Source organism: Pygocentrus nattereri, chromosome 16 (genome assembly GCF_015220715.1).
Source record: "Pygocentrus nattereri isolate fPygNat1 chromosome 16, fPygNat1.pri, whole genome shotgun sequence".
In the NCBI taxonomy this organism is placed as follows: Eukaryota; Metazoa; Chordata; class Actinopteri; order Characiformes; family Serrasalmidae; genus Pygocentrus; species Pygocentrus nattereri.
The window spans coordinates 26492679-26518704 of record NC_051226.1 but is presented as its reverse complement, the minus strand read 5'-3'; the positions used below and the strand labels follow the sequence as shown (position 1 = coordinate 26518704).

The 26026-nt window shown below is 40.6% G+C and overlaps 1 protein-coding gene across 1 annotated transcript; it reads left to right on the top strand.

Moving 5' to 3' along the window:
- The first annotated feature begins 3167 nt into the window (after positions 1–3167).
- On the top strand, positions 3168–25697 carry kif4 (kinesin family member 4). Its single transcript, XM_017701159.2, has 31 exons — positions 3168–3399; positions 4208–4331; positions 4618–4732; positions 5319–5509; positions 5605–5694; positions 6470–6636; positions 10340–10434; positions 10871–10990; positions 11399–11574; positions 11654–11715; positions 13183–13315; positions 13938–13996; positions 14087–14192; positions 15557–15676; positions 15779–15961; positions 17556–17659; positions 17787–17931; positions 18178–18288; positions 18446–18529; positions 18745–18858; positions 19027–19182; positions 20407–20504; positions 20659–20788; positions 21488–21658; positions 21988–22101; positions 22234–22311; positions 22446–22538; positions 24253–24417; positions 24673–24795; positions 24936–25052; positions 25191–25697. Exons 2-31 carry the CDS (start codon positions 4209–4211, stop codon positions 25383–25385), a joined length of 3738 nt encoding a protein of 1245 aa, XP_017556648.1. The 5' UTR covers positions 3168–3399; position 4208; the 3' UTR covers positions 25386–25697.
- Positions 25698–26026: the final 329 nt, after the last annotated feature.

Sequence of the window (26026 nt, the reverse complement as noted above, 5' to 3'; positions counted from 1 at the left end):
TGATGTTGTGTGTGTGTGTGTGTGTGTGTGTGTGTGTGTGTGTGTGTGTGTATAATAAACAAATAAGCAAGCATTTTAATTGTCCTAGCTTTTCTTAGTTATATGAACGTCCATGTAAATTAATTACAGCAACATGACTAACTGTATTTTTAGACTTTCCATGATTAAAAAATACAGAACAAAGACTAATAATAGAACAGCTCGAATGACGTTACACGCGCGCAGCTCTAGACTGACGTAATGATGTGACGATGCGATGACTAACAGTGGGGTTCCTGCACGTGCACAGCTCCGGTGTGTTCCAGGAAGCGAGCAAAATCAATAAGCAGTGCTAGACGACGTACACAAATCATGAACCTCAGTTAAAGTAGAGACCAGTAAAAGCAGAAGTCCTCCCTTTAGACCTCCACTTCAGTAAAAGTACTGAAATATTTGCCTTCCAATGTACGTATCGAAAGTAAAAGTACTGCATGCATGTACTGTAGTGGAGTATAAAGTAAGATAGCTGACTCTGAAATGTAGTGAAGTGAAAGTTAAAAGTCACCCAAAATGGAAATACTTCAGTAAAGTACAGATACACAAAAAATACTTAAGTACAGTAACAAATTACATTTATTAGTTACTGTCCACCACTGTCAATGTCTTTTTTCTAAGGCTTTTTTAAAGTAAACCTGACTCATTTTTATCAATTTCGGTTCCACGAAAGAAGCTAATCTGAAGCCCCACTCAGGTCAAGACAATCTGTGATTTTGGACAGACCTGGTCTGTGCAGGCTGAAGCTGAGGCTCAGCTGAGCCACAGAACCTGTAAGACAGGAGAATCCCCTGTCTGCAATGTCTTCCGGGTTTCTCAAACGCTAGAATGGGCCTACATGATGCATTTGAGCAAAATTATAGTTTATAAATGCTTAAACATTTTAAATGTAAAAGAATGCAGTAATTTCACATTTCACACATAACAGCATAAAACATTTTCACCGCTCTTATATTTTTAAGAGCTTTTAAGCTCGAGTTATAGGAGTTTAAAACCGCTCTTCAAGTAGGTACATGACGTCAGTGAGCGCGAACAGCCAATGAGCTGCTGCGCTCGCCCATCAATCATCACGCTCTGCCAGTAAAGCCCGCCTTCTGCTTATAACGCGTATATCACTCCGCTAAGACGCCGTTGCTAAGCAACGAGTTCGCTGGTTGTATGAGACGCTCAAATCATTTGCACGTTTTTACTCCCTACTTTGCGCAAAAACAGAGAAATGCACGCTGTTAAGATCCCATTTGACCGACAGCCCGTGTGGTCAGACTCTGAAGATGAGACTACACTAAATTCTCAAACCGCCATCACGGCTGAGCAAACTTTTCAGTCGGCAGCTGTGACAGAAGAACAGCTAAACAACCTGGAATCAGCCAGAAATGAACCGAATACCATTCGCCACGTGTGTAGTCTGATCTTCAGAGTTTGACCAAATCGGACTGAGCCATCAAACTGCAATAAAAAAAAACAAAAAAAGCTGCTCAGTGGTGATGACAGTTTGGGAATTTAGTGTAAGGGGCTGGAGAACGAACTGCTGGCTGTGCAGCGAGTGATGGAGCTCATTACTCTGACGTAGCTGCTGGTTAAGGAGCTATAATTTGGCGGAAGGAACTGCGAACATTAAAACATATGAACTAAATTACGGCCCGGTTTATTAATTTCTTACTTTTGCAAGGCCGGAAACAGCTGTTGTATAAAATATCGGGGACTCCGGAATGACGCACGACTACAGTGGTGCACGTCAAAAACATGACTGCAAAACGCCAGAGGGCGCCCGAGAGCGAGGGTAAAAGGAGTCAATGGCTGAAAATGGACGTTGAAATAGTTTCTAATCATTTTCCCAGAACGTTCTTTTAATTTTATAAAGCAGAAAAATGTATTTCACTATAAAATCAAACGCACTCCCTCTCGTGTTTAAGGAACCCCAGGTCTAAGCTTGATTTCTCTATGGCCAGAATGAATGGGAATTATCGCCCTGTGTTACATACAAATGTCCAGAACCCGATTCGTTTCATCCTGTGCACATTCTTCTCCCACATATCACTGGACCCTCCAAATTACAAGGTCGTTAAAGGACCTCAATACTAGCGCTGCTACATGAAAGCTAAAGCTACTGCGCATCAATTTGATGCCACTACATAAACCTACGGCGGGGTGTGGTGGTGTTCTGGCGAGCTGCGCCCCCTTATCGAACGTCCTACCGTGGCGCATATTCACAGGTACACCCGTAAACATCTCTGAGGACACCGGGAGGGGGTTCTGTGTCACCCAGTACATGACGACGAGGGACCATGGTAGAAAAGCACGTCAGTGGAAAGTTTCCCATTGTAAATTGCTTTATTCTCATAGGTTACGTAACATACATTGCTTATGGTTTGTACATCAGATGCTAGTATTTATAGTACATTAATTTTCTTTATTTGCAGACGTATTTATTTGAATGATAACATGACAGTTGAGCTGCTTGAGTCACCCCCTCTCTGTCCTTGCTGGAAGCGTGTATAATAGTTGTGGCTTGCCTGGAGTTACACAGACTTCCCTGTTGTTTGGGCACCCTTCTTATGCAGTTTCCCCTCTGTAGCCAAATCCTGCACTGGAACTGCAGTCGTGCTGGAAGTTACTATCACTTATTAAACAGTGATTTTACATTTTCTAATTTTTACTATTTGCTCAAAGAAAATGGCTTTTTAATCAAGGACCAACAGGAAAAATAAATATATAAATACATAAAATTTAATAAAAGTAAGTACAGGATATTTTCCGACTTGCCGATGAAGATGAAGACTCATCGGACCCATCGTGGCTTGAAGGATCTAAGCAACTGCTTATACAACTTATAGCAAGAAATGGCTCCCCTCATCACTGTTATATTAAATAAACTTAATAATGTGTTATATACTCTGTACGAAACTCTGTACTATACATCTGGCCAGTAAGGGGCACTGAAAATTTATATTTTTAATCATAGTTTATCTCTTATCAATCCGTCGCCGCACAAAAAAGTTCTTTGCTCTAAATTCACGTGCAGCATTTTCGTATGAAACTCTTATTTTGCTCATGTTTCTGGTCGAGTCCACCGACAGGGGGCGACAGAGGGGAGACGATGACGACGACAGCGGTGGTAGGCGGAGCTGAAGATTTGAAAGTGGCGGGTAGAGAAAGGAGAAAACCGCTGAACGGGAGAAAAACTGATGTATTATCTGTGGAGTCACTACATTCGATGACAACAGGCAAAATGCGTCTTTTTGTTGTTTAGACTGAAGAAACTGAATTTGTATCTTTGCTGAAAACTGTTTTATGTGTCGCTGGACCGCCGAAGATCAGAAACGTTTGTTGAGAAGCGTGGAGCCGCTCCGCTGCGCCTACAATCAGGTAACGCTGCACTAACTTAGCTTCAGCGAACAGGTCAACTAACATCTAACGGGCAGCGCTGCGAGCTTCGGGCGACTTGTTACACACGTAACTTAACGTGATATCTTTATGTAAAACAGCGTAGTAGTGTATGTATTTCTCCCGGCGAGTCTGTATGTCGAGGACTTCGTGCGGTATCGTTTAGGAAGTTAGCTAGCTGGCTAACGTAGCTACATACATACAGCGGTCTTCGAACTCAGCTTCTTGTTCGTATTTTTCCGTTCCACCTTAAATGATGCAGCCGTCAAATCCATTTAAGGTGGAACGGGAACAATTCGAACGAGACGCTGGCGAATATGTGGCCAACGGCAGCCTCGTCAGCTGCCTGTAGGTCATTGGTGAGCGTGAGTTTTAGTGAGCTCGGTAGCTTTTAGTTAGCAAGTTTAAATATGTCAGTAAGTAAATGTGGCCGTTATTCAGCCGGGCTTTGTGCTAGGATACCGCAAGGCTCCTGTTGTCGTTACCACTAGTTAAGATAAGCTAGCTAAACTAATGTCGCTAACGCCCTTGTCTCTGGATGAGCACGGGGCACAGAGTGAATTGGTCCGATTGCTATAAACTAAAAGACACGACGAAGTTAACATATTAACGTTACTCTGTTCTAATATTAATACACATCTTCATGAAAAACTGAAATAAATACAGTCTGTCTCAGAAATAGCTGCAAATATGTAGCGTTAGGTCACTGCAGTAGTGTTGTACGGGTCTTGGTTGAATTTCCACGCTCCGATGTTGCTCTTAACTCTTTGATTGCTTCCACTGGTTCAAGCATGACGAAGGAGGACGACAAAGCCATTCCAGTCAGGGTTGCTCTTCGGTGCCGTCCACTGGTTCCCAAAGAAATCAATGAGGGGTGTCAGTGCTGCCTCACCTTTGTTCCCGGGGAACCGCAGGTCAGTGATGCACAATGAGGTCTGAATTCTGTTGATATTGACAAATAACTGCTAAGAATATTCTCATTGGGTAGATGTGTAGATTCGACTGATGCTTCAAACATATATTTGATGCCTTACCCAGTATCTATAAACATTTTATGTTTATACATCAGTATCGACAGTTGTACATGAAAAAATATGGAGTATCATCATCAGCCTGTGATTCCCATTTTCCTCTTTATTTTATTTTGTGCTGTCTTCTGCTGCTGCTGTTTATTTGTGTTGAATTTTTTCCTCTCCCCAGGTGGTGGTGGGCAATGATAAAGCCTTTACGTATGACTATGTATTCGATCCCACAACGGAGCAGGAGGAGGTGTTTAACGCAGCTGTCTCTCCTTTATTGTCTGGGCTTTTCAAAGGTGTGCACAGATACATTTATTCCTGGTTGCCAGTAGAATTGGATCAAAATGATTTTTAAAGCAGTGCTTACATTACAGAAGTTAAAGCATTTTTTGTTTTGTATGGAGGCAGAAATCGATGTTTCAGTACACACGGGAAGTATCCATGCGAACACAACTCTTTTTATTCCCTCTTCTAACATGACACATGATGGAAGCTGCACTGAGATCCATTCAGATAACTCTGTCCACTTTGTGTAGCATTATGAGCTGTAAAACTCACACCTAACTTGTTTATCCTTTTGAGCAGTTACAGAGCTGCTATTGCAACAACTACTGTCATGATCAAAATTAGGTCTTTTTGAAACCAACAGCGTACAATTTTGGATGCCACAAAAGGACCTGTTTGTGCCATTTTAAAGAAAATTTGAAATGATTAGAAAAAAGAGCAGCTGTGTGCTGGAACTGAATCATATTCAGGCTTGATTAAATGGTTGGTTGTTTGCACTTTACTTGGGCTTTGCTTGTGTGAATTCTGGTGTAGATTTAGCCTCTTTATTAGTTGGAAAAATAATCTTCTAATGTTGAATGTGATTCACCACCCTAGGTTACAATGCCACGGTGCTGGCCTATGGCCAAACAGGCTCTGGAAAGACTTTCTCTATGGGTGGCACCTATACTTCAGCGCAGGAGAATGAGCCTGTCGTTGGGGTCATCCCTAGAGTGATCAAGAGAATCTTTCAGGAGAAAACCAAGAGGACAGACAGTGAATTTATAATAAATGTTTCTTATCTTGAGGTACCTTTTTGTGAAACCCTTCAAATTATCTCTGGTTTGTCACTAAAGCACTGTGTAATCAACAAAGCCTTTTTCAATGTGGTTATGTTACCCAGATTTACAATGAAGAGATTTTGGATCTTCTCTGTACTTCAAAGGACAAACCAGTTATTAGCATCAGAGAGGACCCAAAGGATGGCATCAAGGTGAGTAGTGGAATTGCCAGGGCCTAAAATTTGTGGCTGATAATATCCCGGGATAGGGGATAACAATTCAAAAAACCAATGTCAGTTGATCTAATTTTGTAATTATATTTTAGGATTCATGTTCTATGCTAGGGGATTTTTGACATTGCTCTAGTGGATTTATTTGGTTGTTACTTATATTTAAATAATTTCCTTTTATTAAAAAGGTGGTTAGTATTATAACATGTTATTTTCATGCTAAATGTTGTATGTTTGCTATTTTAATCATCATTGTGTTTAGATTTACCAGGTAAGTGTGATATATTTAAACAGGGGGTGGTGGTTCCCTAATAGCACAGCCATCTAAGGTTGCCCTGTCACGAATGGTTCCACAACCAGAAAATTTGCTAATTATCAGCACGTTAATGATGTTGTGTGTGTGTGTGTGTGTGTGTGTGTGTGTGTGTGTGTGTGTGTTTTTGGTGTTTTTTTTTTTTTTTTTTTTTTTTTTTTTTTTTTTTTTTTTTTTTTTTTTAATCTTTATCAATATTCATAAAAATGAGGGTTGTCAACATAGACAAATATTATCAACCACACAGTGTATAGGCTGGGCTCTAGCAGATACTGCTGACAACCTTCAGGAATTAATCTAAAAAATACATAGCTGTTGGTTGAAAGGTGTAGCACTGTTTTAGAATATAATGTATGGGCCATACTTGCATTTCAGCAGACCAAAAACATTACCTCCAGATGGATATGGAATAAGATTAAGTAAGATTCCTTTTTGGTGTTTCAGATTGTAGGTCTCACAGAAAAGGAAGTGCTCACTGCTCAGGAGATGGTGGGCTGTCTGGAGCTGGGAAACTCTGCCCGTACTGTGGGCTCCACAGCCATGAATGCAGCCTCATCCCGCTCCCACGCCATCTTCACAATTAACCTGGAACAGCGCCGTGGAGGTGACAAGTGAGTGAATAACTTCAGGTAGATGCTGTACTTCAGGGGTCGGGAACCTATGGCTCACGAGCCAGATGTGGCTCTTTTGATGGCTGCATCTGGCTCGCAGACAAATCTTTAATAAAAAAATTAATAACGTTAAAAGTATAAAACATTCTCATTTATTTCAATCCATTCATTTCCTACCGCTCATGTTCATGGTTGCGGGTGGCTGGAGCCAGTCACAGCTGTCCTCCGGGAGAACACCAAATTATTATTGGATAATGCGTAACGTACACGGGTCGTTGTGAAGTCAGGAATAAACTTCCCTCCTTTTAATCAAGTAGTCAGCTAGCTAATTGCAGAAACCCTTTTATCAAAGAAGATGGCTAAAAGAAAAAAAGATGAGGAGTATCATACTTTTCAGCAGGAATGGACAAAGGAATTCGCCTTTGTGGAGAGAGCAGGGTCTGCAGTGTGTCTAATATGCAATGATAAAATTGCATCAATGAAATGGTGAAATATAAAGCAGCACTTTGACACATGCTGTACTACATTTGCATCGAAATATACTGCAGGGGACAGCAGGAAGAAAGCATGTCAAGAGCTACTGTGCAGAGTGCAAGCTAGTCAGCAGCAACTCCGTGTTTGGACCCATCAAGGTGACTGGAATTGAGCTCGCTAAAGAAAAAAATCTACCGATGGTAGATTGGAACGCGCTTCCCGTCACATACCACGCACTGCAGCGTGTGAGTATTGCCGTACTGACAATGTCTGACTCTACGTATGCATGTGAGTGGTCTTTCTCACATCTAAAGAACATTAAAACTAACCTACGATCACGTTTAACGGATGGAAGTCTCAACGCCTGCATGAAGCTTAACCTCAACCAGGCTACAAAGCCATCAGCAAAACCATGCAGCACCAGAAGTCACAGTAATGGTAAGAAGTACTTTATTCATCATTGGTTAGCAACAGCAGAACAACGTTATTAAAAAGAATTCAGAGACTTATTGTACTTTAAAAGTGTTGGTCTTACATAACATGCGCATATTTACTTGTATGTAGTTTTTTTTTTTTTGAATACTTTATTTTAGCTTATTTTGGTTGTATAATCAGTTCAAACTAACAAAAAGAGTGTACATATCAGACAATCTAACCCAACCCCCTCCTATCAAGCACATTAAAAAAAATAAATAAATAAAAATAATAATACCAACAGAATGATATGATAATAATAGTAAAAATAACAACAACAGTGACAGTAGCATGTACAATAGCAGCATTGAAGAAGAGAAAGAGGAAAAAAAAAAAAAAAAAAAAAAAAGGGTCTTACATTTTCTTACATTTACTTACATTTGTGGTCTTACATTTACTTAAAATAACTGATTATTGGATTCCAAATATGGTTAATGTACTTCTGTGCACTTGGTCGACGGCTACATAAATGCTCCATAGAGGCAAAATTGAGCATCTCAGCTAGCCAATGTTTGAACGATGGAGCTGAAGGCGATTTCCAATTTAAAAGGAGCAGCTTCTTGGCCACAATCATAGCAGCCATCACCACCTGTTGTATCTTGTAAGGGAAGGTGGATGATAATGCAGAACACCCGCATATTACGATTATGGGATCAAAGTCTAATTTTATTTCAAGGATTTTGGAAAGCCAATCAAAAATTCTTGACCAAAAGGTCTGCAACACAGGGCAGGTTATAAACATATGAGTCAAAGAGCCCTCCTCAATTTTGCATCTTTCACAGAGAGGTGAGATGGATTCAAAAATCTTATGTAATTTGGTCCTGGAGTAATGCAGCCGGTGAAGCACTTTAAACTGAATCAGCCTGTATCGAGAATTTACAGAGCAGCATAATACCCGAGACAGGCTCTCCACCCACACCTCTTCTGTAATTTCGCTACCAATCTCTCTCGCCCAGGCCTCTCTAAATTTAGTTGTGTCTGGAGTAGATCTCAAAACTGTGATAAAATGTGAAATCAATTGTTTAGATGTGGGGTCTGTGTGTAAAAAACCAAATAATGTGTGATCGCTTGGCTTTGATTCAAAATGAGAAATATTTTGTCTTACGTAATGCCGAAGCTGTAAATAACGGAAAAAATGTATATGCGAAAGGTTAAATTTATCTTTGAATTGATTAAATGAAATAAAGGTCCCATCTACATACAAGTCCTCTATAGTTCTTAGTCCTTTGCTTTCGAAAACAGAAAAGGCTTTATCCATCTTAGCAGGTAGAAAGAAATGGTTACACATAATTGGGGTATAGACTGAAGTTAGTGGTGCATTAGTGAAGCGTTTGATCTGGTTTAAGATCTTAAGTGAGTTTTTAATAATGAAATTGTTATTTATTAAAGTATTGCTAGGTGACACCTTAGAAAACAGAAAGACCGGTAAGGATGTCTTTGTAACTGATCCGGCCTCATATTTAACCCACAGTGGTGTAGAATTCAAAATGAGTCCCTCACGTGATCCCAGTTGCCAAAAGGAAATTGCTCTGGCGTTTGCAGCCCAGTAATAGTGTTTAAAGTTGGGCAGGCCTAGTCCACCATCGACTGAAGCTTTCTGTAGATGCATTTTGGAAATACGTGGGGTCTTCTGAGCCCAGACAAAGGATGAGACAATTGCATCCAGTTGTTGAAAAAAAGAGTTTGGGAGGAAAATAGGAAGATTTTGAAAAATATATAAAATTCTTGGGAGTGTAATCATTTTAACTGCATTTATTCTACCAATCAAAGACAAGGGGAGCAATTTCCACCTTTCAACGTCTGTTCTTAACTTTTCTAACGCAGCTTGAAAGTTTAACCTAAATATTGTTTTTGGATCCCAGGAAATCTGAAGCCCAAGATAAGTTAAATGTTCCCTGGCCACCTTAAAGGGAAAGGAGGCCAAAAGATTTGGATCAAAATTTTGAGAGAGTGGCATCAATTCGCTTTTATTCCAGTTAATTGTGTATCCTGACAGCTGACCAAATAGTTTTAGATATTCCAGGAGAGAGGGGATAGAAGATACAGGATCTGAGATGCACAGAAGCAGATCATCTGCATAAAGAATGACTAGAGCCTCCAGATCTCCCATTTTAATACCACGAATGTCTGGATGTTTCCGTATTCCCACTGCAAGAGGCTCTAATGCAATATTGAAAAGAAGTGGGGAGAGGGGATCCCCTTGTCGAACTACTTGTATGTAGTTTTAAACATATTGTATGGCTCTCACGGAATTACATTTTAAAAATATGTGGCGTTCATGGCTCTCTCAGCCAAAAAGGTTCCTGACCCTTACTGTGCTTAGTCTTGATAAGGTTGATTAACCCTGTCTATATATATTTTTTTTTTTTTAACAAATGAGCATGTTTTTGATTTGCTGTAATACTATAAATACACAATAATAGAAATCTTTTAGAGCTTGCCATGTTTCTTTGCATAAACTACAAAGCAAAGTACAACTGACAAAAGTGCAGCTTTGGAAGTAATGTCATTGTTTGTTCCTTTAATCCCCTTGTTATGATGTCCGCATTCATCAGCACTCTGATCATTCCGGGGTTTCAACCCCCTTTGGCTTAAAATATTTCCGTATACACTTCCAAACAATAGTTAGAAAGTTGGCAAATCCTACAAGGAAGACAATTTGAAGAACATGAAGCAAAACGTTGAAAAGTGTACCCAGAGTATTAGTAAACGACTTCATGTTTAAAAAAAAAAAACATGTTCATGTTTTTCTTAGGAGTGATGCAGTGGTCTCCAAGCTGCACTTGGTCGATCTCGCTGGATCCGAGAGACAGAAGAAAACCAAGGCAGAAGGGGATCGGCTCAAAGAGGGTGAGAGTCATTTACCTTGCCAAGTACATTATGCCTAGTGGACACTACGCAACATTCAGAATCTAAGAATCACTATACTACATTCATCAGCTCGGCCCCCGTTTGATGTAGCCATGAGTGGTCACAGATGACACTGCATGGATGTTTCACTGGGAGAGGCAAACTGGTGCCTGAGAAACTTGCTGTAGTTCTTTTTGTACAAGTTTGTGCAGAAAAGAGAGAAAAATTATTAGCTACTGCTATTCTCCTACTACTACAAGATTCATCACTGAGAATTATAAAGATGCTGTCGATGTTGGGATGTCTGCAACAACTTGCAGACTTGGAAAATCACACTGCTAAACTTTTCACACTGTGAGAGTGTCTTGGGCAATTTGGTGCTGAGCCAGGTGGTTTATTGCGGATCCCGTTATTTTGTCTTCTGTTATCTTTCCAGGTATCAGTATCAACAGAGGCCTGCTGTCGCTGGGAAATGTGATCAGTGCCCTTGGTGATGAGAGCAAGAAGGGTACCTTTGTGCCTTACAGAGACTCCAAGTTGACTCGTCTGTTACAGGGTAAGCATATTCTGAGCATTAAAAACATCCTGAAAATGAAAGCACAATACTATGTGTTCTTTCTGATAACAATACTTGAAACACTGAGTATCACCTGGTACTTATCAGTTCATGTTTTGCATTACTAAGCTGTAAAATTCATTTTGCACTTGAAAGTAGACGGTCATGCTCAGACTACTCAAACATTCTACTACCTTGCAGGAAGAAATACACAGCTTATATCACACAATCTGAATGAGTGCTATTCCAGGATTTTCTGCTGGTATTGGCCTGATACCATTGATACATATACCATTTCTTCTCTGTGAGATTTATCACAGTACACATCATGGTTAATCTTGTCCTATGATGAAGTAAAACTAATTAAACTAATTGTATATTTATTTCCTCTTTTTTACTCCTTTACAGACTCCTTGGGAGGAAATAGCCACACCTTAATGATCGCATGTGTCAGTCCTGCTGATTCCAACATTGAGGAGACCATCAACACATTGCGCTATGCGGACCGTGCCCGTAAAATAAAAAACAAGCCTGTTCTAAACATAGATCCGCAGGCCGCTGAGATGAAACGGCTTAAGCAGCAGGTATCAGTGATTACCAAATGGACCAGTGCTATGAGTGTCACTTGTTATTGGTAACTAAATGCTCCGCTATTTTTGGCAGGTCCAAGAGCTTCAAGTGATGTTGCTGCATGCCCGTGGAGGAGTAGCTCCTGTTCTTTCAGGGTAGGACTCGGTTTTGCTGATTCCTCTCTAAGAAACACAGTTGTATATGTATTGTAGACACAGGCTACATTTGCACAGCAGGTAAAAGTTGCCCGGATCTGATTTTATCACCAAATTTGATTTATTTAATTTTTTTGTCTGTTTTGCTGTTCACATTTATCTTTTAAATGTGATCTGTATGCGACATCAGTCTGAACAGATCAGCTCCTAAACTGACCTACATGTGCAAAAGAGTCAGCTCGTCTGGAGGTAAACAGTCATGACAGCCAGAGAACGATTATGGACACAGGAGCGATTATGAAGTTCCAATGGTTGACAGCTGGGCTCATCACCCACAGTGAGTTCGAGTTCGCTGTAAAAAGGGCACATTATTCGGTCACGGCCACTTCTTTGGTTCGTGTCCTCAGATTCTTTAAATGTTGCAACCTCAGGCTCCTCCGGCTGTGGTCGGCCGTTTTGTTCAAAACCTTCAAACATGGAGCGGCTGCAATGGGTTTCTTCAATTTTTTTTGGTACCGAAACATCAGCTCATATGTTTATGAGCCTCTGCAGCGCGTAATTATGACTAATGTCGAGTTGGACTGACGTAAAAGTCGCATGAATGTCGTTTGCAGCTGGCTACATGATGGACGCATGGGAGAGGTGGCGTGTCGTGTGCCTGGCGGCTCTCTCCGTGGAGGATATTGAGGACGTCTACCTATTCGGAACCATGATCACAGGTGTTCTGCTGATTGGATTAGGCATAGCCCTGGTGTATCGAAAAATTCGCAGAATGGGGGCAGCTGTCCACGGCCGAAGTTGGCGGCTTTGCAAAGGAAAATGGATCGTTGGAGTGACCATAATGGACTTGGTGAGCTACCGTAAAAAACTACGGCTACCCGCTCGAAGCCTGCAACACCTTATCTGCTTTCGCCTCCCCGTATCAGCGCGGGCCTTGGCCTTGGCTGGTACATCACATCTCCCCCAGAGGAACACTGCTGCGAGACGCTCTTCATCCTCCTCCACTTCCCTGGATCTGCTGATTGTTGACTCTGCCTGGGCCCGATCAAGGTTGTCTCCATGGCAATTTTGCTGTGTTATCGCCATACCACCCTGCGAACTGAGATACCTGGACTGGGATGCCGAGCAGGGCGCCTTCTTCAGGCCTTTCAATTTGGCTGTTCAGACTGAGTTGCATTGCCACAGGTCGATATGTATCAAATTTCAGTACCACATATGAAAGCGTCTCAAATTGGAATTGAAAATGTCAGATTCAGTGCTTTTTTTTTTTTTTTTTTTTTTTTTTTTTTTTTTTTTTTTTTTTTTTTTGGCTGTTCACACTGACGTACAAACGACTCCTTTCATATATGAGGAAAAGATCAGATTTGAGCCACATTACCTGCTGTGTAAACGTAGCCATAAAGCCTATATTCAGCATTAAAGGTCCTTCAGAATGAAGCCCCTGATGTTAACCTGTTTTTGCTTAAGGTCTGAGCCAGCTGAGAACGTGTCTAAGATATTGGAGCGAAACCGCAGTCTGCAGGAGGAAAACAACAAACTGAGTCGAGAACTCAGTGAGGCTGTAGGACAGACTGCCCTCATGTTTGAAAGGATCATTATGGTAACTACTTTAATTACAGTGCACAAAAATGTGCTTGCATTGTTGATAAGTAGTTGTTAGTATTTTGTTTATTATTTGCAGAATAGTAAATGGTGCTTTTGTAATTTCGTGTTTTCCTGTTTTGTTTAAAGAGGAGTTAAAGAGAGGTTAGTTAGATTTGTTTACACAACCCAAAAAAATGTGCAGCACTGTCGTGTATTTGGACAGGACTAAAGTCATTGAAACATCAGTAGCGTAATAAATATATTCCCTCCTCTCATTATGTACAATTAATCCTATCCAAATAGAATACAAGTCACTTGTCTTGCCAAAGAAAACTTCTTTAAAGGTGCAGTATATGATTCTTGACAACGACTGTTGAGCTCTACAGCAAAACAAATACATTCCCCTGCCTTTCAGTGCTCCTTCAGAAGCTCAGCCCCCCAAATTCATGGATGTACATTTCAAAGGCGAACAACACTGAGCTGACAAACTTGCTGCTTCTTTTTTTTTCTTGTTTTTCTTATTTCATGATAAATTATGGAAAACTCATAGAATTCCATTGTTTTCTGATTGTGAAGGTAATCGGTTTCATTGTTCTCTGATTGTGGACTAAATCGATTTCTGTTTGTCTTCCTTTTAGACAGAGCAAAACAACGAGAAACTTCAGAGTAAACTAGAGGAACTGAAGCAGCATGCTGCGTAAGTTTGACATCTTTTGCTCATGTTAGGGTGTGTTTCTACTTATTGAATATAAAATCCAGATGATTGATAGGGATGTGTCTCTTTCAGGTGTAAAGTGGACCTACAGAAGATGGTGGAGACCCTTGAAGATCAAGAGCTGAAGGAGAATGTGGAGGTTATCCGCAACCTTCAGCACCTCATCTTGGAGTTACAAGTAAGGGTCACTAGCTCTTGAAAAATGTGCAATGTTAAGGACATGGCATGCATATATTTTGCATATATTTTGCTTGTCTTTGCTTGAATCTGTTTTGTCTTCTCTTGTGAAAGATTCATTGAAGCCAAAAGTGTGTGGACTCCCAATAACCCAATCACATGCATGTGTCTTGCAAAACCATGGGCATTATTATAGATATTCCCCTATTTGCTGCTGTAACAGCCTCTGCTGTTCAGCGCAATTTTTCTACTAGATCTTGGAAAATGACCTGAGATTTGCTTTCGTTCAGTCTCGGGGCACTGATGTTGGATGATGAGGCCTGGCTTGCAGTCTGCATTCCAGTTATCCCAAAGTTTGATGAGGTTGAGGTCAGTGCCCTGTACAGGCCAGCCAGATTATTCTGCACGAAACTTATCCAGCCTTCTTTTTTTGGTATGGAGCTCACTGAAACGATCTTGTTGAAACAGCAAATGGTCTTCCCCAGTCTGTTGCCGTGAACCTGAAGGCACAGTTCTCTGAAACCCCTTTGTGTGCTGTAGCATTGATTTTAAGTTAAGTAATACTTTTTTTAATCCCACAAACGGAGAAATTCCACCTCCGCATTTAACCCATCCGTGAAGTGAAACACCACATACACACTAGTGAATACACACACACACTAGGGGGCAGTGAGCACACTTGCCCAGAATGGTGGGCAGCCCTATCCACGGTGCCCGGGGAGCAATTGGTGATCAGGTGTCTTGCTCAAGGACACCTCAGTCATGGACTGTCGGCACTGGGGATCGAACCGGCAACCTTCTGATCACAGGGCCACTTCCCTAACCTCCAGCTTATGACTGCCCAATTTCCCTTCACTGGAACTAAGGGGTCCAGTTCAAACCACGAAATAATAACAGACCAATATCCCTATTCCACCAGACGGTACAGTAGGCTGGTTCCATGGCATCTGTTTGTACCACTGGGGAACCAAATACGTTTTTAACAAAAATGTGTCCAAAAAAATAGATCCAAGCATAACTTTTAAAGCTGTTTAGCATGTTAAATTTAACTACAATAAACAGTTAACAATATACAACAAAGAACTTGAGGTAGCAGACTAAGTACTAATGACCCGATCTATTACTAATCCTTGTTTACGGTGATCACGCAGCTATATGCTTGATTTCAAGAATCTGTTAGCAGTGAGTGGTTAAAACTGCCAGAACCCCTCTAATTAGAAAGGGTGTCCACATATTTTTGCCTTGTGGCTTATAAGCTCCGTAAATCGTATCTTGTTTCTTGACGGTTTGTATTTAGTGGGAGTATGCTAAGATTTTTACCTTTTGAAGTTGTCATAGGTTCCTCACATCAATTTTTCTTTGTAGAATGAGAGTGCAGGGATTGCAGCCACCATAGATGCCATGGCATCAGGCAGTTCTACATCTCTGGATGTTGATGGTGAAGGAAACTCTACAGACGGCAGTCCTTCTGGTGGCTCACCCCTGGTACCTGTTGCATTCTTTCAGTACAGGGATTCATACTGTCGGTACAGTATTAAATGGTATGCATGATGATTTTTATATCTGAGACTTTAACTTCTCTTTCAGACCAGCAGTGCTGGTGCACAAAAAGATTCTCCTGAGGCTTACACTACCCAGCATGCTCTGCGGCAAGCTCAGCTGTCCAAAGAGCTGATTGAGCTCAATAAGGTTCTTGCACTGAAGGAGGCCTTTGTCAAGAAAATGTGCCAGAATGACAGTCAGTTGGAACCCATACAAACAGAACATCAGGTAGGGAGACTGATGATGTGTGTTGTCAACGTCAAATTTAAGCAGCAATTTTATCCATTATCAAAAGGGCTGCCTGCTGTAATGAGTCTAAAAGCTGCCCCATACATCCCCAAAACAGTTTAAATTACAATGCTGTTTAGTACTTGAAAGGCCACAGTCACACTCGGGCGGGGGTTGGGGAAGCTTTAGACAACAAATTTTACACAATTGTTATTAGTGCGGTGCCTCCGAAAATGTCTAATGTTTATTTTAAGTTTTAATTACTCTCCTGAAAACCTATCAGGGTTGTACTCAGTGAAGCCAACACTTCAGGAAAACTAAAAAATGAGACCATTTATTTTGAACACCCAAGATCTTTGAGTAAAAATGAAATAAAGAAGTATCAATAACATGTTACCAAAGAAAAGAAACTGAAATATCCACATTATTTAAAGTAACCTTACAATTGAGAAAAAAATGAAAAATATATATAAAAGAATTTAAATGATTTACGTGGACTTTACACATTAAAGGAAAAACGAATCGATAATTGGTACACAAGAATTTGAAAAAAAAAGGGATTAACACAAACCTGAGCTTGCCTATACCTCAAATGGCAGTGAATTTGTCTGAGAACACTTAACTGTGTAAAAAGAGCAAAACAGTTACACATTTCACAAACAAATGCAATACTTTATCTCAAAGTCTAACTCCAGAGTGTGCAAATCTAAAATTATTAGAATAGTTCACCAGCGCTACTCATTTGACTACTTTTTGGGCCCGTTTCTTTAGTGCACATTTGTAGATTCCAGACGTAGCGTTAAGTGAAACATTGATTCAAAGGAGTTGATACTCAGTGCCACGAAGCAACGGCGCGGCATCCCTGGCAGCAGCACAGAGAATTCACGTATCTTCTCGATTCACAAAACACAAATGCATTGGCTGGAGCAGCGCTCCTCACGGTTAACCCTATAAATATGCAACTCCACTGAAGCACACAGACCGAACTTGCGGGGCAAAGCGTTTCACAAAGGTTTTTGAAACTCAGCATGTAAAATGCGTAACATCAGATCAGTCTCAACTCATTACCTTGGTTTCAGCTTTCTTTAACAGTCTTTTTGACTTACTTGGAAGTCTTCACTCAGAGGCTTGTATGCTCGGGGCTAGGATACAGTCTTTTGCTACTTCGCCATCTGGTTAACTTTACCCTAACAGCAACTATAGGCTTGCACATTCGCACAAGCAAACTGCTTAAAGCATATGTTGCAGTATGGGCCAGTATACTTGGTATTTTAAGTCTCCAAACAACAACTTGGAGAAGAAAGAAAGAAAAATAAAAACTTTAAAGCTCTCCTGAGAAGATGAGCGGAGTCCGCACTTGTCTGGAACTCAATGCTGGGAAACGCAGTTTAACAGATTGCATGAAAACTGAGATAGACAGACGCATGCATGCATGCATACATACATACATATACACACACAACTTCAGATGTCTGTTTCCAGTACCCATCCTGTTGTAGCACTGTTCCTGTTGTAGGAATGGGTCTGTTTTCAAATCTCATCACTGTAATATGTTGGTGCTGTTGCCTAAAAGTATACATCCTCACGCCCCTAGGAAAACATAAAAAGCCTGCAGGCTGCAGTTGGATCCTTGCAAAAAGAGAAGGAAGATTTGATTCTGGCGCTGCACTCTGCTAAGAAAGATACGAATCAGGCAAAGTAAGCTCCTTCAAGCATTTAAAACCTAAACTGCAGGTTAGCTTGTGCAATGATTTTTTTTTTTTTTTTTTTTTTTCCTGTCCCTCACTTTTACCCCCCCCTTCCACGTTGGTGTGTTTCTATGCAGATTGAGTGAGCAACGCAGGAAAAGGTTGCAGGAGCTAGAGGGGCAGATTACAGATCTGAAGAAGAAGTTGCAGGATCAGTCCAAGCTGCTCAAGCTCAAGGAGTCCTCACTACGGAGCGTAGCCAAGCTCAACCAGGAGATTCAGGTATGTTTGCGGTTTAGCAGCCCACACAGTAACAAGGCCATGCATAATTTTCTACAATACATATATTGATGAACAAGCCATGCTTTACTTGAATTGCTTAAGTCCTTTAATAGCTGACTATCCATGGCTGTTATGTTCAGGTCCTTTTAGCACTGACAATTACTGCAGTGCCAGACTTTAGTCTTTTTTTTCCCCCTCTTCTTCTGGGTAAACACAGTAATATGGTGTGCTTTTGCAAATGTGTAGGCAATGAAGGCCCAGCGGGTGCAGCTTATGAGGCAGATGAAGGAGGACTCTGAGAAGTTCCGTCTGTGGAAGCAGAAGAAGGATAAAGAAGTCATGCAGCTCAAAGAGAAGGTGGAAATTTTTAAACAGCAGCCAAAGTAGCAGTTTTTGTTTTTTTTGTTTGGATTTTGCATGATTGTTTCAGGCAGACCAGAAAGTTTGTCTGGAATGTAAATTTTTTGAGTCTTTGTATCAAAGGTCTAATCCAGATTTTTCTGTCTCTTGGCAGGATCGTAAGCGACAATATGAGATGCTGAAGCTGGAAAGAGATTTCCAGAAACAAGCAAATGTGTTACGCCGCAAGACTGAGGAGGTAACTTCATTTCAATGGGACTTTGAGTTTTCTTAACATATACAGCCTTTAGGTGACTAATGAGGTTAACATTTAAACTTACTTAAAACTACAGTTGTTCAGGAAAATTAAATTTCAGAAACAAAGTAAACTGTACAGTCCTTGAAAAGACCCTTATTGACTGGAAACTGTTGAGCTGGTTCTTTGAGCTGATCAATTAATTTTTATGTTCACAGGCTGCTGCAGCCAACAAGCGCCTGAAAGACGCTCTGCAGAAGAGAAGTGAGGTAGCTGAAAAGCGTAAAGATGTCCAAAACCGTGGCATGGAGGGTGTGGCAAGCAGAGTTAAGGTATGCCAAACGTCTAAACGTATGTATGCTTGATGTTACTGAGTGCAAAATTAAACTCGAGCATGTTGGTATAGTTGGATCTAGAATTTCATGTTGGTGTCTAATATTCTTAAGTGTGTTTCATGCATATAACTTCAGAATGCACATTAAAGTTCAAACTTCTGTTAGGCGTGGCTGCTGAATGAAGTGGAAGTTCTGGTCAGTACAGAGGAGGCCCGTCGGCATCTGCAGGACCTGCTTGAGGATAGGAAGATCCTGGCTCAGGAGATTTCACAACTCCGCCAACAGATGGAGTCTGGAGAGCGACCTGCAGCTAAAGTCCGGGTAAACGCACCCATCTGCCAACTGTCGGCTCAGACGTTTTTATTTTTTTTGTTTGTTTTAATGTATATATATTTGCCCATGAGGTACCTTATTGGTCCATTAGTAGACCAGAAACAGTAACTGTATACTGAAAGCTAGACTGCTCTAGATGGGCTGCATTTCAAGACTGCTGTGTCATTGTTCAGAAGGATCCTGTAGATTTAGCTGAGAAATGCAGCCTTTATGCTGAGAAGATTTTTCACTCATAGTCCTTTGCACATGGATCCAACCATCCAAAAAAACCTAAAGGCAGATCAAATTACTGCATCTGTAGCCACACCTATTTACATCGTGCTGTTTTTTTTTTTTGTTTGTTTTTGTTGTTTTTTTTAAGCCTTTGTTTTAGGCCTTTTTGAAAGGGCAGCGCAGTAACATAATCGAATATAGGCAAGTATCCGGATGGTGATGTGTAGAAGGCGATAACTGCTGTTGTTGAAAAAAATTGAGCAACTAATTCACCTTTAAACAGCTTAAAAACTGTTAGCTTGCACACCAGTAGTCCGTTTCAGAGTGAGAGGTTTAAGAACCTGCCTGTTAGTTCTCTCTCCTATGCACTGTAATGCTAGCTTTTATAGGGATCTCTTTTAATTTGCTTTATGTGAATACAATAGAGAATGAATGCCGACGTGCAACAGTTATTTAACGTTGTTGAGGACGTCCACAGTAAAGTAGTAACGTTTCAGATAAGTAGTGTAAGTTAACAACTTAACCTCTAGAGGGCAGCAATTCACTTAGTGTTGTCCTTATGTGAGCTGTTGGGGGAGGGGGGGTGAAGATGCCATCTACTCTTCCTGAGACCTGTTTTCATATAGCTTGTCCAGTAGACTAGCATGTTAAAATGTTGAATAGCTTAAATGATAACTGTTGAGATGCATACTTTATCACTTTTGTTTTCAGCCATTGCTTATTACTTTCTCTAGCTCCAAATTATGAAAAATGTCAATTTTGTTGCACCTCATGTTTACAGGCCACAATTAAGTTAATTACTTCACATTAATAATCAAATACTATTGTTTTTTTGCAGTGCTACTGTTTGTTGTGGCACAGTCTCTACTGATTGTGGTGGTACAATTTCTGCAATGTGATTTGCTTCATATCCACTGTGGCTCACATGGTTTTGATTTCTTATCCATCACATATGAAATTTGGTGTGCGACCTGATTTTTGTTTTGCTACATCCTAAAGCGACGTACCCTCACCATCTCGGAGCTGGAAGGCAAGGGGGATCTGGAGGCTTCCATCAGTAAACAAGTGGAGAATCTGGAGACTGAGATGGGACTCAGGTCAGCCACATGTGTAAACTAGCACCTGTTAAACTAAAGCTTATACTAACTTTCTTGGCTTTTGCTCTCCTGTTACAGTGATTTGGGAGAGGTTCTATACTACATTTTTGGTTTTAATTTGGCTCCTCCCTCTCTCTCACTCTCTCCTACCCAGGAGTGCTCAGATAGCTGACCTGCAGCAGAAAGTTCTGGATGCTGATAATGAGGGACGCATGAAACAGCGCTGGGACTCAATTGCCACCATTGTAGAGGCAAAAAGCGCTTTGAAAGTCCTCATGTCTGAGGTGAGAACCGACCTGATCCGTCATTATATTATTACAAGTTGTTAGGTTTGTATGTGGTAGTAAGTGGTATGCAAGTTTAATTTCTTTCTAAGGTATGAGCTTTATCAGAACCCTTTTATTCCAGCTCCGCAAATAAGCACAGAACGCAGCACGCGTACCGCACCAGACACTAATGTTTAGCAGAATAGCAGAGTAAGGAGTATTTCTTAGAGATTTTTCTATTAAGCAATGACTGGGATTGGCCTTTAGCCTAGCATGGGCAAGAGATCACTTCCTATGCCTCAGTTTCCTCTTACTCTGCCTGCGGTGTGGTCTCACTTGGTCAGCTGCATTAGACAGTCTCATGGCCAGGTCTCAGGCCTTAGGTTCATCTGTATGTTTCTACAATTTTACATGAATATTTGTTTTAAGAAGGTTAATAATTTGTGTTTTATTGAAATTGAAACGTTGTCCCGGTGTAATAGGCCACTGTTAAGTTATAAATATAGGTTTCTTAAACGTCTAAAAATAAAGACATCCACACTTATGAATTGCAGCCTTCAAATGTTGTCTCTCTCTCTCTCTCTCTCTCTCTCTCTCTCTCTCTCTCTCTCTCTCTCTCTCTCTCTCTCTCTCTCTCTAAATTCCTGTTCTATAGTGGTGCTGTTTGTTTTATTCTGGTATTCTAAACACTGGTTTAACAAAGTATATGCAATGCAGGTTGTAACTGCCAAAACAGCAAATGCCAAGCTGGAGAGTGAACTGAAGCAGGAGCGAGCCAACCACATGGACCTTCAGAAGGTGCTGTGTGATGAGAGGAAGCTCATGTCCACCATGGAAATGGAGCATCAGAGCCATCTGGTGGAAATGGAGCAGAGACACCAGGAGAAGGTGAGCTTTTACACATTCTAGCATTGCAGAAACCTCTTGTTTACTTCTTAACTACTTGACCTCTAGGTGTTGCTGATAGGAGTCTTATGAGGTTACTTTAAAAAAATAAAAAAAGCAACGTAGTTACATAATTGGAAGGGTTAATGTAAGGGGGGGGGGGGGGCGGTGGGTAGCGCGGTGGGTAGCACTGTCGCCTCACAGCAAGGGGGGAATCCAGCTTACCTTGGAGATAAATTACTTTTCCTCAACTCTTTCAAATTTTTCAGTGTTTATTTGAAGTTTAGGGGTGTGTATTTCTAGTGATTTTCTTCGGTGCTGCCTCCCTCTAGGTGCTGTATCTCCTCAGCCAGCTCCAGAACAAGCCTGTAGCAGAGGAGCAAGAAAAGAATGAGCAGGAGATGTCTAAAAGGGAGAGAGAGCTGTTACAACGCTTGAAATTCCAGGTAGGATGATGGCCTCTGGCTCTCGCAAACCCCCTCATAACCTGATCAGTTCCTGGGCTAATGTGCTGTGGTGTCTTAGATATAGTGAAATATAGAACATTTAGAATGACTAAAAATGCCTTTTTTAAACAGGAAGAAGAGATTGATAAGATGCGGGAGCTCACTGAACAAAATCAGAAACTCATGGAAGAGAATGAACAATACAAGCAGGTGAAATCTGGCATAAAGCAAATTCAGATGGAAAACATTTGGTTTCTTTATGGTTCACAAATGTCATTTACCAGGCACTAACCACTGCTTCAGGATTTAATAGGGGTTGTTTTGTTTTGACTTTATATCAACAGAAATTACTTCTGGCTCAGCTGACTAGCGCTAAGAAAGTAGTTCCAGCTGTGTCTGAATCTCCTGACACATCATTTGAATACATTCCTCCTAAGGTGAGTCTTCAATTTAGTGTTTCACGTCTCTTTGAGAGCTACCCATTTATGAGGACGACTGTGTTCGAAAAATTTCCACAGGTTGGCAAGATACACAGCTGTTGTGTATAGTTGACTAACCCAGTATGTCTGTCCTAGACCCTAAGTATGTACATGTTTATGTATGTAGATGTTTATCTGGCCTGCTAAAGTGTTACGTTTTGGGACTGTGTTAATGCTTTACTGTGGTTGTTTTATGATTGCTGTTTGAATCCCTCCTGCGAATGTTAATAGAATCCAGTCATCTTGTCTTCTTCCAAGACTTAAAAATGCAGTTCACTCATTTCTCTGTCAGACAGGAAAGATAATGACATTTAGATCAACAACAGGAGGCACTGAATCACACAGAGGAAAGATTTTGCATTTTTGTAATTCAGATGCACCATCACTTTGATATGTCTTTTACTAAAATCTGAACTGTTTGTTAAAATTTTAAAGTAGCTTTATTGAAGCAAGAGAAAAATAGGCTGTAATAGTGTCAACGTGCTGCTGTGTCACTCTGGAAAGCAGGGATGTCAAACTGGGGACCTTCTGGGCCAAAATGCTGCATAGATCAGCGTTGATCCTCATCTCACACTCTGAATTGAATGAAGGGCTCACTAATTAGCTGTTAGGTAATTAACAGGTGTGTTTACTGAGGCGGTGTGCTAAAGTCTGCCGTGTTTGGCCTGCAAGGGTGTTGTAACGCTTGAAATAATAATTTAAGACAGAGGTGTGGGGTCAGGTCTTGCAAGAATTTATCAATCCACGCGTGTTTCTATTAACATCACGCGCGCTGCCTCAAAAAGAAAGTCTGGTTTGATGTTTTGGTCTCAAACACAAAATCAGCATACCAATGGAGCTATGTTGACAGCAGTAGATAATTTTACAACTTACAATTTAATTATAATTTAGTTGGAGAACTTGTCCTTCACCAAGTTTTGACAGTTCTGTTTCAGCATGCTTGCACAACTGACTTTTGGCATATTGCAAAAAAATTGCATATTTTTACCAGAGATTTTTAAATAGTGCAAATTTAATTCCAGACTTCTTGTCTTTGAGATCATGTGTCTTCATACATTTCTATATTTTCTCTGTTAATAGCTTATAGGGAAATATTAATGCAAAGTTCCTCACTTATGCTTCATATCCAGTGTTGATGTTGCTTGGAAATAAAGATGTTACAAATATAAGAACATGTGGTTAAGGAGCGTTAGACCATATGGGAGTTTGAGGAGGCCCAGGTGAGACCAGTAGGTCATGCAAGGGACTATTCTTTGAAAACTAAATGTTGTTACACATCATTCAGAATTAGTGTTTCTCAGGTGTGCTGTACTTACACAATTAGTTATAAGTATGTATTAGTGTCACTATTGACATTAGACCAAGGGTGGCAAACTGGGTTACTTTCGTGCCACAGCTCTGCATTAAACACACCTGATTCATTTCATGAAGGCTTTGATAAATATTTCATTGGTTAATGATAGAGTTTCCTGGTGGTGCACAGTGATATAATCAGAAGATAGTTTAAAAGTGGCAAGTCATTACATTTTGGTGAAAGATTGCAGGGAAAATTTGTCTTTTTATTACATACAATTCAGGCTGAGTTTGTAAGTTTAAAAAAAATGGTCAAGGTGAACACATTCTTGTGTACCGAATACCATTTGTATAATTTTCACTGTATGTCTTCTCCAAGCCCAAGGCCAAAAGCTACTCCACAGCCCGAGCCCCTTTGCAGGAGCCCATCATTGACCTAGATGAGCTGGTGTCCCCATCCGAGTCAGAGAAGGAGGAGGAAGAGTGGCTCCCAGAAAAGAAAGAGAAAAACCGACGAGGCCCCAGGAAGTCTAAGATGACTGGGGTGAGACATTGTCATTGATTTTGGAGAAAAATATTGACTTTAGGAGCTGAAAGTCTCCCCCCCCTACTCTCTCCCTCGATTCAAGGCACACCCTTTACCTGCCTACACTGGAATTGTTTTAAAAATGTATGCTGTTGTGGTTAATTAAAACAACACTCCTTTATTAAAGATTAATGTTCTGCTTCAAACTAAAGTTTTTCTGTCAACAGCCACATCAGGTCATTCAACATGCCTTTCTATTTGTGTCATCTCTAGTGTGCATGTAAGGGCCGATGTGTCAATAAATTGTGCCGCTGTCGGAAGGGAAGACTGACCTGTGGTGAGAACTGTCTTTGTGACCACGAGAAGTGCCGCAACATGGAGAACCGTGCTAATGTGGTGAGAAGGAATGGGGGTTCTATATTCATATTTCGAGATTCAGTGTTGCTACCCAAAGGCCTTACATAATCAGTTGTGTTGTTTTTTTGTTTGTTTTTTTTTTTTTTTTCCTCCCCTTCACCCTTTTTTTGTCATTTCAGGATATGACTGAAATAAATGCGTCCAAAGACTCTGTTTCTATTCCGGAAGACCCCACAGCTGTAAGCCCTCGAGATGCCACCTTCTTCAGGCCTCCTTGCGTTCCGCCAACTAAAAACGTAAGACTTTTCCCTCTTCCTCCTCCTCCCTTTGTTATAAATCTGTTGTTGGTCAGAGGGAACACACAGTGATGGCCACACTACAAATCGACCGTAATGACACTTGTTTGTTTTGCTTCCCTTTGTTATTGTTATTAGGAAATTGGAGACATGGGCCAACTATCCTCAGTTTTAAAGCTTGAAAAGAAACCAGTCCCTGCTGATATTGACAGTGATAGTGAGGAGTTTGAAGAGACAAGCATGCCAAGCTTTCTGAGGAAGAACAAACGAGGACTGAACAATTTCAAGAACAGCTTTTTCTCTGGCTGTACTCCTGTTCGTGAGGAATCCTGAGGTAGCAGAGACGGGTAACCAAGCCTGCTAACTGTCCTTTTTTATGTCTGTTTTGTGTCTTTTTATTTGTCTTTCACTTTGTCAGTGTCTTTCTTTTATAATTCTGTAAAAGTTAAGGTTCTGGCCACCAGTGTCGTACTGTGGCAAATAATGGTTGCTTATGCACTACTGATTTAATTAGTGGGACTGATCATAGAGCCTTTTATGGACTTTTAGCAGTATGGAAGCAGACCATCAGTCTTTTACAAATGTACCTTTTTAGATGCAATTTCTGTGAAGAATAGACTTCAATAAATGGATGTTTTAAAGTTCTTTTGCTGAGCATTTTCATTTTGGCCTTTGTGATTGCTGGTAGAGATATTCTCAAAACAGTGATTTAAGTTTTAACTGCTGGATGTTTCAAGGGGCATAAAGATGATGTATGATGTCTCTCATGTACTTATGGCGAGACACCTGAATATTTAGACTTTAATGTTGCTTACTACAATGCATGGCTGAGCTCTTGACTTGTATGACGCATTGGTTTACATTTCATTTCTGTACAGTCTAAAGCAAGAAGACTTGCGAAAAATGCATCAATTATAGTAGAATAAGAATGGAATCTTTAGAGAACTGTCGGGGGACTGATAAATCCAAAAAAC

Bases quoted from the DNA above. Each gene is read 5' to 3' on its own strand.
- kif4 (XM_017701159.2), top strand. From the start codon at position 4,209: ATGACGAAGGAGGACGACAAAGCCATTCCAGTCAGGGTTGCTCTTCGG. The intron at 4,733-5,318 runs GTGTGCACAGAT...TCACCACCCTAG, and splicing joins ATTGTCTGGGCTTTTCAAAG to GTTACAATGCCACGGTGCTG. The intron at 18,859-19,026 runs GTATGCCAAACG...AACTTCTGTTAG, and splicing joins GTGTGGCAAGCAGAGTTAAG to GCGTGGCTGCTGAATGAAGT.